The following is a 16638-nucleotide window of genomic DNA, read 5'->3' as shown; positions in this document are numbered from 1 at the left end:
ACATAAGAATATCTAATCATGGTATAGGATAAGATAGGCTGCTTTATACTGTATTTTCTTAAATAAATAATCAAATAAAAATAGGTGACTGTTGACATTTCTTTAAATTATAAACTAAGTCAATATTAGTTTCCCAGTTTGTTTGAATAGTGAAGTAAGTCAAGAAGATTATTGTTTGTACTTGAAAATTGGTTTGTACTGGTTAATGCACTATTTATTTAAATATAGATATTTTCTAATTTTAAGCAATTTTCTAACATATTAAAAAATAATAAATTTTTTTAGTAGCAATACACTGGTGCACAAAATACAATTAGTTTAAAATTATGAAATCTTTAAGGAAAAAAATAACTTATAGTATATGTAGCCTATACGTAGAAAGCGTCTAATTAATACCCTTTTACTGCAATTGAAAAATTCTAAACTTTCACCCTTGGAAATAGGAAGTTATCAGTTCAATATATATTGCTTTATTCACAGTGCTTTAGAAATATTTACGTAATTACTGTACTTCCCCCTATTTAATGTTCTAGAGGACACAAATTTGGTTTTAAAGAATAAAAAGTCCATGTTAATGTGCAGATATATGCTACAAGCACAAAATGGTACAAAAAGATAAATTTTATATTAGCCCAAAATTATACCAGAAAATTGTGTTTTAATTATCATAACTAATTGCATCAAAAATCTCTGTTTTTAAAATAACTGTTATGTGAAAACATAAAAAATTTTATGTTATTCACTTAACACTTATTAGGAAATTACAAAACATATGCATTATTTCATATCATAAATATTAAAAATCACTTTAAGAATATTGATCAAAAAAATATATTAAGTAGAGGTGCTTCCTAACAATTTGAAAATTAAAAGTTGTGAATAGTAGTACTACAATTTTAACAGAATACAACTTTCAACAAATTTAGTCTTAATAACCAATGAACTCTCGATTCATGAAGCTACAATGTAAAAAAACAACATATAATGCGACATATTTGAAATAAAACCTAAAACATAAGATAATTTGAAAAAGCAAGTCACAATAACTTAGTGGTTAAGGCACAGAACTGTCATTACGATGAGATGAGGTTTAATTCTCAGGGTAAATCTTGAAGCTCAGCCAGCTTCATATCTATTGGTACAAACTGTTCTAGGAAGTAAAGTGGGCCTAAGCGCAGTTGATCAAATAACCACAATGATGCTGTTGGTCACAAAATTGTGGAGCCTTATCCTTTTGGCCCACAGTAGGCTGTTATGGAAATGCTTTACTTTACTTGAAATAGCAACTTAAGTTTACTAGATTTTTAAAAATAGGTATTAAAAATGGATAACAGCTTTGAATGAAAATAAAGATATACAATACAGTAGAAATGGACAGTACCTGTTTTTATCGTGACTTAATAGATTTAAGTTTCCATAACCTGAACTATTTCTTCTCATTGGCATACTTTTATCATTCATGTGTCGGTGTCTATTCATTAAAATCTGCAAAATATACTCTTTTTCATCTGGCTCTATTTGATCAGTGACAACTAAATTTTCTACAACTCTTTGAGCTACACTAAAAAAATCTTTTTCGTCCAAATCTAGGAGCACTGACCCTAAAAATTTTAACAAAAATTGGTTATTATTTCATTTTGGTTTAACAATAGATCATCCAAAAGATAGTTTGTTTCTACAAGTTTTAGAATGCCTAATATTACAATATTCCAGAAATGAATCTATCTTTTAATCACATGTATTTTAAATAAGCTAATTCACATAACAAATTTGGTTTAAACCAAGAATGGCAAAATTTTAGAATAGTTGAATGAATTAAGGTTATTAATTATTAGAATTAGATTATTAGAATTAGCTCATATGTAATTTAAAAAAGCTAATTTACATGGGTTATAAAACTAATATGGTTCAACCAAGGTTGACAAGGTCTTTGGAAGCAATAATAAAAATTATGGTTTTCAAACCCAGTTCAAAATTGTCTTTAACTGTCTAAAACTATATTTTTGAAGTTTCATTTGACAATAATACTTAAGGACAGAGAAATTAGGAATAAACTTTTTTGTGAAATTGGCAAAATATTATTTAATTAATGTTAAGTATGAATCCATGTATTTAAAATATGTTTATTTAATAAAGACAACTGAATTATAAATAGTTTTACTTTGTCACAATTATAACTGTTTAAAAACTTGACATTGTAGCATAGACTTTTGTAAAAATTCTCAACAGTCAAGGGAGAAAAAAAACTATAACTGATATAAAAATATTAAAAAATTATTAATTAAACCATAATTTTTATTTAGAGATCTCATCTATAAATAAACATCAGCCGTTTTAAATAAACAAAACCATTATGAAATTGAACTGTTTGAATATATGGAAAAGTATTTATATAATCTAATGAAGTTTAAACTGAAACTGAAATAATATTTAAAATTAAACATCTATAGCAAATGTTCTTAATTATTAATTATTTATATTTAAGAATAGAATAATTTATATGCAAGCTTCTAAAGACATAATGATTACATTCAAAGTTGAAAGTTTTAATTATTTACAAAATTATTAAGTTTGAATAAACAGGTTTTATTCAATTATAGAGATTCAAATAAATTATTTAGATCACTGATAAAGTCTATCAAATCTGAACAAGAAAAAAAATTACTGTTAATCTTAAGTTGAAATTTAAGGATACAGTACAAAATAAGTAACGGTAAAGGTAAATTTTGCAGCAGTTGCTTTTCCTAAGCTACCTGAACTCTGATTTTACAACTGAAATGAACTTAAGTTTGGGTGAACTGTAAAGTGAGGCTTATTATCTTGTGACATTATTCTTGCCTGGGTGCAATATTTTGAACTAATGAAAGACATGAATCAGAAGCAAAATTGATTTGTGAATTAAAATGAATAGATTCATTTCACTGATTAAATCCTAAACACTATAATAAATCAGTGAATTAAAATGAATTGCAAATCGCTGATTAAATTCTAAAGAATTCATTTAAGCCAATTGATTAAAATGAAAAATGAGAAAAATCAGTTATTAAAACTAAAGATTTTATTTTATCTCTTAGATTACTATCAATCGAATCTAAAAATATAAGCTAAGTTTAAAATCAAATTAAATACACGTTTTTATAAATAAAATAAAAAAACATTTGTTTATAATAATTTTCTATGTTTTATTAGTTTTTGCCTCGAAATTGCATAATGTTTTTAATTTCTACAAATTGCTACTCTGAAATCACTTTAAATGAAATATTTTCATTATTTTTTACACTTATCCAAAATGTTTGTTTTATTAATCATGAATCAGGAAGATAATTAATCAGAGATCAAGATTATTAATCAGAGAATATTGAAATTGCATAATTTTTTTTATTTCTATAAATTGCTACTCTAAAATCACTTTTAATGAAATATTTTCATCATTTTTTTAAACTTATCCAAAATATTTATTTTATTAACCAAATAGTTTCAAATTTTATAGGAAAGAAATAACTAAAAAGTATAGCACCTTGTTCTAAACACTGGCGTAGTTTCAGCATGCTGTGAAACTTTAATGGTGGTACTTTGGGTTTACCCCATCTATTGGGACCAAATTCAACATCTTCCTCATACTTAATCCAACGAGCTGTTTCCCTCCATTCTGTTACTAAATCAGTAACTTGTAATTCATGTAGTTCCACAAAATTCTAAAAAAAATTATATCAAGAAAATATAAAGGCACTTTTTGTAAAAAAAAAAATCAAACTATATTTATAATTAGATTAACATTATTCAAGGCAACTTTTTACTTATGCAAATTATACCATTAAATAAATTAAAATTATTTGAAGCATTAGATTTCAAATTAGGCTTTTCTTTTTTTAAGATTGTTTTTAAAAGTTAACTTCCTTCAGGCTAGTAAACAAGCAATTTTGTATTGTTTTGTTTTTCAAACACAGCTTTTTCAAGTCTGGTAAAGTTAACTACTTAAGTTGTTTTGCACAAGAGCTAGAAAATTTTAACACTGTACAATGTGATATAGTTTATAAATAGAGTCGCACCACTCATTTAGTAAACATATATATAAATTACTTTTGATAAATTAACTTACACTAAAAACTAATTTAAAAAAAAAAACAGTTACCATGCTAATAGCATTATAATACCATGTTAATAGCATTATTGAATTACAAATGTGTTTATATTTAAGAAAAATTTAAGACAAGTTATTTTTCAATTTCATATTCTAGTTTTAATAAATCTAAATTGTAACCTTGATGTAGCAAAATCGCTACAAGAATTTTTTAAAATAAATGTTAAGTCTTATTTACTTTGAGCCTCAATAGAAATTCATTGCAATCTTGCATTTTAAGATTGGTTTATTTTTCAAATTTGTTTTAATAATTTTTCAAGTTTTTACAACAACAACAAAAAAAAAATAAATTAATAATAATGTTCCAAAACTTTTTAAATTTTCAGTCAATTTTTAAGTGTCACTGACCTTGTGAAAACCTTGAGTAAAAGTTTCATTTCTCGGTCAAAATGAAACAGATTAGTTGACAACTATTGACATTTTATCAGTTGAACTAATGCTGTTGGAGTTACTAACAGCAGACATATGAAGTTTTTAAGAATTAGATAAAGCATTAAACATTTTCATTTTGATTTAAGTGAACTTCTAAAGAACAAATAAAAGACGATTACGAGATACAAATAAAACAATGTTTAAAACTCACAAATAGTAAACTCTTTTATTAAAACCCATACGCGTTTTGGTGCGTCACATTGGTATATTTTCTTCAGTAAGAGAAATAGCAGGAATGATAAATGAGTTAATGTAATTCAACAAAATTTACATCATACTAAAGAAATAAATATATAGCTAAATTAAATAAAATTGTCAGTAAGTGTTAAAAAATTTAAACAAAAATGCTTTACAAATATTTGAAAAATATTGTACAGTGACAAGATTATTAACAATAGATTTCATTTTTGACTATGCGAAAAGTCTCCCGGATATCTAGGTCAATGCATGATAGGCATTAATAAATGCTGTAAGGTGAAGAAAAACTGAGTCTATAACCTTCAAACCAGCAATGTTTTGTGACAGATAGGAACTACACTAAATTTCGAACATAAAATTAGTTTTCGAACATAAAATTTTACAATTTAACTATGATTTTAAGGTTTTATTATTTAATTATGATTTTTAAACTTAGTTTAAATAAAATTTGAAATAAAAGACAATTTTTAAAAAAGTGAAGGAAAATCTCCTGACAATTTAATTATATAGCCACTAGTAATCTAGTATAGCAATAGAATTAACATGGAACTAATTTTGAGATTTACATTAACATCAGTATATTCAATTCCGTAACAAATGCAAAATAGCTGAAGCAGAAAATACTAGCTGTCTCCAGGGGAAAAAATTGAGCATACCTCATGGGGATCATGATCAAACACTTTCTTAAATGGTATAGTCTTATATGCTCCATCCTCTTTAGTGGAATTTAATAGAGAAGCCACAGATGCCTTATCTTGGATTAAATGCCTTCGAATACCCTTTGGATCTTCAAAACGATGACCTTTAAAATATTGCTAAATTAGAGATTTTCTTTAAAAAAATTAACTATAAAAAATTATAAAATAAAAACAAGCATTTAGAAGAAGAAATTGGTAAAATTTGCAGCAAACAGAATTTTCGTGTAAGTCCTTACTAGCCATATCATCAATATCAGCAGTCTGAAGAGTTTCTGCTTCTTCTGGCTCCAACACAGTAGTATAGTTTTTGACATCGATATTAAAGCCATGGTGTTTTCTCCTAACTGAATGTCTTCTGTAAGATCTGCCATAAGGAAGAAATCTATTTAAAATATATGCTTATAAATTCATTTTAAAAAATTCTTAATTTGAGATTCTGCACATGAAATAAAGAAAAGAGAATATATATTCTCATTTGTTATTTATACAACAGTTTTAGTTTTGCTTCTGATGATCTATGTAGAACTTCTTCATTTTCGAAACACATATTAATTTATCTGGGAAAGTAATATCAGCTCTATTTAAAAATAAATTACCTGGCATAGTCAAAAGTAACAGTCGCCACCTGCCTGCTAAATATAACAAATGTAGATACAAAAACTATCTGCCAGTCACCACTATTTTTGTCAAAAATGCTCCCCATGTGCATTTGATTATACTTTTCTATTATTATTTGATTTATTATGAATATTTTATAATAGTCCAAAAATTACCTAATTAATTTTACTCTAATTAATTAATTTTACTCTAATTAATTTGACTCTCCTGACAGAATTTTGTGTGAGGAACAGGTAAACATAAAAGGAGAACATCTCTGGTACATGCCCTCTAACAAGCTCACACTTAATGTTTCAAGATGCTCTACAGCACTGGAGATAATACTTTTTTGTATTGAACTATGAAACTTATTATGCTTAATAGAGCAAATATAAGGATATAATTATAAAACAAGTTTTATTATTTTCCAATAATAAGATTTAAGCATAAAAATCATTTTAAATATTATATCCTAAATTAAAATCATTAACAGTTATTTACTGTAGCTTAAGAATAACACATTAATTATAAATATTTGTTTAGTAGTTTATAAAGAGTTTTACCTGTGCTTACTTGGCTTCGAATTTTCATTGATCTCTTTTTGTAAATCATTTTTTGATTCTTCACCTGCAAGAAAGAAATAGCAATTAATAATTCAATTCTTAAAAGTCACTTTTATTGTTCCAACCATTGTACATAATGCTAGATTTTGAAAGGAACTTGGAAATTATGTTAGACTTATTTATATTTAGGCTCTTTGTTTTCAATTTAAAATAAATTCTTTTTATCACATTTAAATTTATTCTATTGCATTTTCAAACAATCATAATTTTTCAGAATTTACTCTGAATGATTAAGAATTAATATTTAAGCAATAATTTAATAATTCAAAACCAAACAAAATTTTTCAAAAAAAATTGAAAATTTTATATTAAAGTAGAAAATTATATTACATAATTTTGTTTTTAATTTCCAAATTTTGATTTTTTATCCTATTTGGTTTTATTTTAAGGAATCCTTTTTAAAAGACCTTCAGAATTTTGGAAGATTTCTTTCAACTCAGTCTAGTGTTAATATGTTAAAGTATAAAATAATAAAAATTACTCTAAAGCTCATTTTTATTTTTAGAGTTAAAGCAATTAAGAGTTTTTTAAAGCAATTAACAGCAAGCTTTCATTAAAATTCGAAATGAAGCAACTATTATCAAAATGAAAAAATGAATGCATTTATTTCAATTCATTGACAGAATTTTTATGATTTTCTTTCACATTTATGGAGCGTTTACATTCAACCAAAAAATAACACAGAATTTTTCAGAAATTTTTTATAGTTTTAAGCAATTTAAGAGCTGTTAAGTTATTTTCATATATATGTATATACGTATAGAGAAAGAGAGAGAGGAAGAGAGAGGGGGAGAAAGGACATGGAAAAAGATAAAGATTTTTTGAAGGAAGAGAAAAAAATATTAAAAAAAGTTTTTTAAAAATATTTACAAATTGATAAATAAAACAAAGGAAAAGATATTTCGTCATCAGCTCACACAATTATATCTGCAAAAAAGTGCTTTCTAATATTATTTTAATACAGCCAAAGCAAAATATATCAATAGATTAGTGTGAGGAGCATCAAAAAATAGAAACAAAAATTGAACTTAATAAGCAAAAAAATTCAAAATAAAACAAAAAATTCAAAATAAAACAATCAAGAATAAAAGCTTAAAAAAAATTTGAATAAAACTCAAAATGCAAGAGCAAGCAAGAACAAGTATAAAGCAAGTAGCGAATTCAAATGTACTTACAATTACAATCATTTTTCAGTAATGATTTAAAATGTTTTCATAACAAGTTTGCCAGATTACAAAATATTAGAATACAAGTGTAAATAGAGGATGAAGGGATCATCTTATGGCACGTTCTTACTGAAGTACAGGACTGCATTTTATGCGTTAGTTACCTTGGATTGGCCCCCATCTGGATATGCGCAAGGTAAGAATATTATACTAGATAATTCAATGTGTAAAATTAATAAGGTTGAATTTTAATAATAAAATTTTAATATTAACAAGGTTGTTTTAAGAAATCATTAACATTTAATTAAAAAAATGTATTTGAAAAAATTCTTTGTTAAATATTGGAAGATTTTTCCAGAAGATGCTTTAATTAAAAATTTCTTCGTTAACTAAATTTATATTTTTACCATATGCAAATCCAATTCGAGCAAATCCATGGCAAGAATTTAGTGTAATAATAAATTAAAATTGGTAATTAATTCACTTCAAATTTAAAATGTTTATTTGAAATTACAACCCTTACTAAAATACATATAATTGACTGACATTTTAAAAAAAAAACATCCTTGCAAAAATTAGTTTACATCAAAAAAATCATACTTTCACATATAATCAAAATAGTTTGGCTCACAAATATGGTTTTCACATTATATGTTTATGAAATTTAAATAAGCGCTCCACATTAAAAACTAAGTTCTAAAATAAATAAAAGTAATTTCAAATATGATTACCAAGCATGAACTTCACTTTTGGCTTTGAAAGGTCAAAAGTACAAGAAGAATCCTTCAACACTTTAGTAGCATCACCAGCATCAACAGCGGTTTCTTGGACAGTCCCTCCTTTATCTTCTTTGGGGGAAGTTGAAGAATCTTTTGATAGGCTGGAAGGGAAGATGGTTTTGTCTTCACTCACAGAAGCTGTGTAACAAAAGAGAAATTCTAACGCTTTTGCGAATTAAAAATATACTCTGTCACATGAAATGCTTTTTTTTTCCATCAGGTACTGGTAGTTATTAGTCTGATATTGTAATGGAGGATTTATGTTTAAGGCTTACGTTCAAGTGTTAAATATCTAAAGTGCAAGAAGCATAGAAAAGGATTAAAGATTTTTAAGGCTTTTTTTTTTTACCAGATTTTTAAGAAATGGGACAGCATTAACCGTTACATTTTAAACAAACACACTGCTGTAAAATAATTTGCAATATAAAAAGTGAGGATTCATCTTGTTTTACTCTATATCAGAAATTAGATATTGGAAATTAAAAAAATAATAAATTATTTGCTCTGAAAAATTATGTTTGTGCTTGAAAAATTTTCTTTTGTCTGAAACTACAAATTGAATTATAACTTTTTCTTATTAAATTTGTAGCATAAAAAATTACTCTTTCACTTAGTTTTACTCTATAAAAAAGTATGAAACTGAAAATTTGTAAAAAACTATAAATAAATTGCACCATTTATTGAATTGTTTTCTGAAAAAGAAATTTTGTTCCCCTTACACTTCAATTAAATACTATTTTTTATTAAATTTACAAAATAAAAAGTTATTTTGATTCACTTAGCTATGCTATACAACAAAAGTAGAAAATTGAAAATTTGGAAAGAAAATAATTATGAATTATTTATTGAATCATTTGCACCATTTATTGAATAGTTTTTAGAAAGTTAATTATCCTTTTTTTCTAGGTTGAGTTTCCTTTTACTTATTTTTTTTATAAATAATGCATATCAAGGTAATTTTACATAAAAAATTATTTACCTGCATTAGTTAGTAAATTGTAATTTGAAAGTTTGTTATAATGAATTTAAAGAAAATATAACAGCAGAGCTTTTCATACTTAAACATTAGAATAAATTAGATTAATATAGTACTGAATATATATAATATTGCATACTATATATGGAATAGCACTAAATGCACAGTCAAAACCATAAGAATTAGATTATATGCAAGAATTTAAAAGCACAAGAGCCTTAATCTACTGCAATATGCCAAACTTAAACAATGTAATATACTCAAAACAACCAAATTAAAAATTGCTATCACATATTCATTAACCTTACTTAGTTTATTGTGTAAATGCAATTTTCTCTAAAATTTGCAGGTTTTTATTATTTATTTTTTTAAAAAAAAACTTGTTAATTTTAGTTTACATACGAATAAATGCCTCAGAAATAAAAAATTTTATTAGTGTTGTTTTTAGCACATAATCAGTTATAATGAGTCCACGATTTTTTCAAATTTAATCATACATTTATGAATGTGAATTCTTCTTAAGTATGCATAAAAAGTATAAATCAATTTTTTGAAAGAGTTGCATTAAGAAGACTCTTTAAAAATGACTGTAAAATAAGTTTATGATTTCATTCGAAACGCTGCAAATTTGCAAAGCAAAAAATGGTGAACTATATTGATAGTATTTTATAATATTAAACAATCCGAAGTTGAAATACACTCAAAATGCATGTCCGTTTAAATGTCTAATGTAAAAGTTTAAACATAGTTCTAAATTAAAGCTTTTTTTCACTAAACAAAAGTGCTAAATCATTATACAATTTTTTGGAATAAAATATTCATTTGGTTATAGAATAACAAACAACAAATAAAAGCTCTACTGAGTATAAAAAATTATTGAAATAAAAATTTGGGAAATTTTTATCAGTGCAAAATAATATTTTAACTATATTAATAAGAAGAAGCAAAAAGTTTAGTTTTGTATGAAATATCATAAATTCAAGCTAATGTAACAAATTATCTTTTCAGATCAATAATATGATCACCTTTAAATCAAATATTTGCACTAGAAATTCAGTGAATATTACTCAATTTTTGCTAGCCATTATTAAGCAAACAATAGTGCAAAAAAATACACCAGAAATTTTTTTTTTTTAAATAGTGCGGATAATAAAGATTTAAGGTGTTTTTTCTTAACTTAATTGGTACAACTGCTAAACCAAATATCAATTTTTATTGCACTTCATTCATAGCACTACATTTTTAATATCTACTTATTCTATTTGGCGGGAAAAAATATTTGAGATAAGAAATTATGCAAATTATCAAAATGAAAGAAAGCGATTTTTAAAATTCATTTCTGTACTAAAAAACACCTTGCTACCCAAATCCCAAAATAAGTAAGCATGTTCCTCATTTACAAGTAATTGTTTAGTACGCATTGCAAGTAATTTTCAGCATGTATTATAAGTAATTGTAAGATCAAGTATGTTTGTAATGGTCTAAAATCTGCAAAATTTTTATTTTATTTTATCTCCAATAAATGCTAGAACATACAACTATTTTTTTGACATTTCTTTCTTAAAGAAAAAAAATCATAAGTGATATTTTACTGTAATTTAAAGCATAGGATCAATTTTCACTTACATTATGTATATTTTTTTCAAACATATTCTTTATAAATATATTTACAAGATTGCAAACAATATAAAATAAATTACAGCATTTTTAAGCAAAAATAAAAAACTTTTTTAAGATAAATTTATTCTTTTTAGCTTGAATAAATTTACTCAGACTAATTTATCATTTACTTTATTTAAAAAAATCAGGTTTAATACCTAGTAGCTTAAAACGTGAACATTCTTGAAATACTACATTAACTCCTTCAAAAATAATCAATGATTATCTCCATGTCTTGTAAAAATAAAGCTATAACTTTCTTTATAATTGACATTTTCTATTTTAGATCTCGAAGTAATTAACTAAAGTACTGATCTAAGCACATGACACTTGATAAGGTAAAGGTTTATTACATACAGCGCATATTCATACGAAACTTACTTTTAAATTCTATCAACAGGGATTAGTCTAAAAAATTGTGGACAGAGCATATTTTACTTTAAAACGAAAAACTGTTGAATTTATTTAATATTTGAAATTTCAAAATGATTTTACTACAAAATGATTAAAAACTTTTTTCTGTTATTACAAACTAATTTATATATTTTTTCACATACTCTCAAGTCATTTCACAGATTTCAGCATTTCTTGCTTGAATATAAGTTTATGACTCCTGATGAGTATACTTTTTTACAAGTCATTTTTGGCATGGATTATAAAATATTTAGGATGGTTATTACAGAGCACCTTACATATATAATTTTTATATTTTTTAAAATTATATTTTTAATGTTTGCAGTGAAAAAATCAAACCACTTTTTAAAGCCAAATAAATAATTTTTTTAAAGTAAAGCTAAACTTTTTCTTATATCTAAATTAAATTGATATAAATATATATTTTGTTTTTTAAAAAAATAATCTTCATATGAATCATGATTACTCCACTCAAATTGTTTTAAAATTGAATGACACTGGAACTCTAGAAATATTAAACAAAAATCATGATCCTATATTATAATACATTCATAAAACAAATCAAACATTGTAAATTATCATCATACAAGGGCAGTGATCAAAATGAACCATTACTCACTTTAAATCAATGGGGCCACTTAATAGGCCACGAAGTACAGATTTCAGTGGAGGTTTGTGTGACTTATTGTTATTTTCTGATTCAGATGGAGGTGCGAGGACATGCTCTAATGATGAGGAACTTCCGACATAAAACTGAACTTTGTCATTATGATTATTTTCTTTGGATGAATTCACCTAAGAAAAAATGGAATTCTCTAGTTAGAATAAAAAAAATAAGTTCCCTCAGTTTAACATATAAATTTTTTCAGGATTCATGATTTGTAAAATGCATTCAACTAAGTTATGGGCTATTCATTTGCAACATTTTGTTTCCAAAATTACTAAAAGTCTAAGACTGAACTTTTGACAGCTGACAAAAACCTTTATACAATCTCACACCGCTATAATGAATCCGGGATATAGTGAACATTCGGTTTTAGTGGCCCCATCTAAACTATTGTTATTTCAGAAGCTCATAGTGAACTGCTAAAAAATTGTCAGTTTGCTTACAGTGAGCATATTTTTTTTTATGGGTACTTAACGTTTTGTTAAAGTTTTTAGTTTAAGACATACATTCAAAAGTATACAATTCTAAAAATATAGTCAGTCAGAGTCATTATAAATAAGTGTTTGTCAATGAATGCGAGCGATTCCAAAAACAGATACATAGAAGAGCGAATCGGTTGAACATAAATGCTAACTTTAATTGCAGCATTTTTTTTTTAAACTGATGGGGAAAAAAGATAAACATCTAAAAAAATTCTAAAAACTAGCAAAATTTGAAAAAATAGACAACTACTTCTTTGTATGGAGAATATTTTGTATGTCATTTGATATTCTGATTAAAAATTTCATTATAAGAAGTATTTCACTGCAATGCAACTATTGTTACTATTATTGAGACATATTTAGCCAGTTAATAATTGATAAAGCAAATTATGTGTTATTGCAGTCACTATTTCTAACAATACTAGTGCAATATGCTAAAAAATATTTTTTCATAGATTTTGGATGTAATGAATCACTGTTTATACTGAACTTATTGCTGGGACCACTATTGCGGGATTTGACAGAAGCAGAATACTGAAAAGAAATGCATGACAGTAGGTGGAGACATTAACTTGAAACATATTAAATTGGTCTGTAATTCACATATTTTCAAGAATAATTAGATCAGAAGAGGAAACTAAAAGCCAAACCTATTAAAACAAAAGTTCGAATATAATACCAATAGGTAAGGTTTTAAAACCTTTGCTTCTCCAACTTTGTATTACAAATTGAATCAATACCAGTAGTGTATTGTTTTCTTAAAAAGCTGATTTTCATTACTACACTATAATTTCCATTTTTGAATTTAAGTACCACAGCATAATTTGTTTTTGTCTAATTTGTGAACTACTTGTAATTGCATACAATTTATATTCATACAATTTATAAATTTCACATCAAGATTAGAATTCAGAATTGTACATCAAAACTAGTTCAGTTAATAATTATGCACCATGATTCACATTAATGATTCACATAATTATTAACTGATTTCTGAATCATGATGAATCATAATTATGAATCATGATTTATTGAGAGAAAAAAAAACATTGAATATATTTTATCTTAATGATATCTTTTTGGGCGTTATTTGCACCAAAAGGTATTCAAACGCCGTTTAGTAGCAAGATTCAAGGAAAATTTTTCTAACAAGGACACTTTATGTAAACTTATTATAAACAAGTGGTGAGAAATTATATACTTTTTCCAAAGCAAAAAATAAAAACAAAACATTTTAATCCATGAAATACAAAGCATACTTGGTTTGCTTGAAGAGAATTATCTGTCACCCCATCAAGCAAGACAGCAGCGTCCTGTGCCTTTTCTTTTTCTTTGGACAACTCCAATGCTTGTTCCTCTGGGACTTTCGACATATGAGATGCAGATTCATCAATACTTTTCCTGCTATATGATTTTTTATGCTTATGGTGATATAGTTTTCGAAGTGGCTGATGATATTGAAAACTCTCTCTTCTGTGCACTGCATTAAAACATTACATACAATTATGAAGGGATACAGTCAATAGAATTAAATTTACTAATTACAGGGTGCGTAGCCAAATTAATCAACAAAAAATAAGCACCTTTTAAGCACTTTTCAAGCACTAAAAAAATATTTTTAAGCGCTTTAAAAAATATCATAATTAAGCTGGGTTGGAAAGTTTTTGACAACCAATGGTTTTATCTTGTTTTAACTGTCATGTCCAAAAAAAAAAAAAAAAAAAAAAAAAAAAAAAAAAAAAAAAACTTTCAGCATTGTTTTTGACAATTGTCAGAAATTATGAAATTCTGAATCGTGTAAAACGAATGACGTTTTCATACTCTACGGACTGACTATATGCCGAAATAGATTGGGATTGAATTAATTATGAAAACATTGAATAGAACAATGTGAACTGTGTCTTTTTGCATAATTCGAAGCGAAAATCAACATAGTAAAGAAAAAATCTCATTTTGAAAAAGGGAAAATCAAGCACTTTTTAAAAACATCCAATGAAAAAAGCACATTTAAGGGTTTTTAAAAAACTAAAATCGAAAATAAGCATCTTTAAACACTTTTTAAAAACGCTACACACCCTGAATTAAATAGTAACTAGGCATTGAAATTATAATTTTTTTTAAAAAAAGTTTGAGCAGTGTTCATTTGTTGATAACGACTGAAGATTCTGTTAGCATGCAGCGGATATTGACATTACTAAAAACGGTTACGATAACACATTTCTTTTAACATGAATGACTTGACTAAACATGTTTCTATAATTTCCACAAGATAACAATTTAATACATAGAAACACATTGCATTCGACATGGAAATTGTGGTGTTTTACAGCAAAAATTTTAACTTTAAGGAGGACGACACAGTAGAAATTTGTGAAAGAGTTTTTAATGGATTATGCAATGATTGTGATTAATTTAACTACTAAAAAACAGACATACTAAAAAATGAAAGAGTACTAATGGATAAGTAAAAAGTAAAGACAGACATAAACTTAGTTTCAAGTTATGTTGCTAAAAAAAGGGTATTCAATATGAAATTTTTTTTTTTAATAAAATCTTAATAACTAAGAAATTTCTTATTTAACAAAACACATTTTAAAAGCACTTTAAATGTAGTAGAATTTTTTTAAAATCTCACTCACAGTTATAATCGTTTTCATCAAAACGAACCCTTCCTTCAATTTCTCCATCACTACTGAGATTAGCAATAGAACACTGTTCTGCAGGAGGATGAAAAATGTCTTCCATTTCTTCATCCAGATCCTCATCTCGCCAATGTTTCCTTTCATTTGAGTTTGACTGCAAAAAAACATTATTTGAGGATTGTACGAAACATTATAGTTTTTGCATTTAAATTAAGTGAATATATGATTGTGTAAGCTACCCTTTTAGTTTAAATTACTTCAATGGCATAATCAGTAGTCGGAAATAGTGTCTTATAAGCGGAACAACTACTATTGTTGCTAGTTTTTTCCTTAGTTTGTAGTGTAGTAAACTACTCTTTCATAGAAATAAATAAAGTGATGTGTGGTACAAAAAAGTAGTTTGTAGCAACTTTTGGCAACTAATTTTAATGCTAGTTTAGTAAAGAAACAAGGAAAGTTCAAGAGCAACTTAATCTTTTGAACCTGACTGGTACAAATCTTCACTGGTCCATCAAATGACATAATGTGAATGTCACAGTAACTGAGCGTTAATAAGAATAATGTACTACTAATATTTAAATTAGCCAATGGGAATGATAGTTAATATATCGCTATTGCAACACCTTCAAATGCTAATGTACACTCAGTTATTATCATGGAAGGGAACATATTTTCTCTGCATTTCTTACAGGAAATATAAAATCAGTGCACACTTAATAAAATTGCAAATGTATCATAATTTCCTGACATTTCTAACTAATTTTTAATTTCTTAGCTTATTTAAAGCGATATAATAAAATACTGTTTGCAGATAAATAAAAAATGATGGAGAAAATGCAATTAACAGTAAAACTGAGCAATTGCAAAGAACTTCAGACAGAAAAGTAATGGAAAACTATTTATGCAAATCATTTATATTTTTCAACCCATTCTTGGATTTAAATCAAAGAACAAACTGTTAAAATTTACATTAAAAAATACAAATGTATTTTAAATTTCTTCTTTTACATCATTCATTGATGTGAATGACAAAAAAATAATTGTACCTAAGAATAATGTAACAAAATATAATTTTTATACATTTAACTAAAACAAGATTTACAAGATGTGACTAAATTAAGAATACTTTTTTAAAAATAAATAATAAAAGAAAAAAAAGATAAA

The 16638-nt window shown here is 25.7% G+C and overlaps 1 protein-coding gene across 4 annotated transcripts in view; it reads right to left on the bottom strand.

Annotated features, from left to right (window-relative positions):
* LOC107447835 (band 3 anion transport protein) overlaps nucleotides 1–16638 on the bottom strand; it is a 102421-nt gene that overhangs the window by 31355 nt on the left and 54428 nt on the right. For all 4 annotated transcript variants that reach the window (XM_071183180.1, XM_043041229.2, XM_043041230.2 and 1 more), the window contains 9 exons: nucleotides 15472–15628; nucleotides 14092–14312; nucleotides 12303–12478; nucleotides 8587–8735; nucleotides 6630–6693; nucleotides 5706–5833; nucleotides 5428–5573; nucleotides 3518–3695; nucleotides 1382–1601 (listed from right to left, as the gene is read on the bottom strand). In XM_071183180.1, coding sequence (XP_071039281.1) covers nucleotides 1382–1601; nucleotides 3518–3695; nucleotides 5428–5573; nucleotides 5706–5833; nucleotides 6630–6693; nucleotides 8587–8735; nucleotides 12303–12478; nucleotides 14092–14312; nucleotides 15472–15628 — 1439 coding nt within the window. The remainder of the gene's footprint in view (nucleotides 1–1381; nucleotides 1602–3517; nucleotides 3696–5427; nucleotides 5574–5705; nucleotides 5834–6629; nucleotides 6694–8586; nucleotides 8736–12302; nucleotides 12479–14091; nucleotides 14313–15471; nucleotides 15629–16638) is intronic.

This window comes from Parasteatoda tepidariorum, chromosome 7 (assembly GCF_043381705.1).
Source record: "Parasteatoda tepidariorum isolate YZ-2023 chromosome 7, CAS_Ptep_4.0, whole genome shotgun sequence".
In the NCBI taxonomy this organism is placed as follows: Eukaryota; Metazoa; Arthropoda; class Arachnida; order Araneae; family Theridiidae; genus Parasteatoda; species Parasteatoda tepidariorum.
This window is presented reverse-complemented; position numbering and strand designations above follow the sequence as displayed.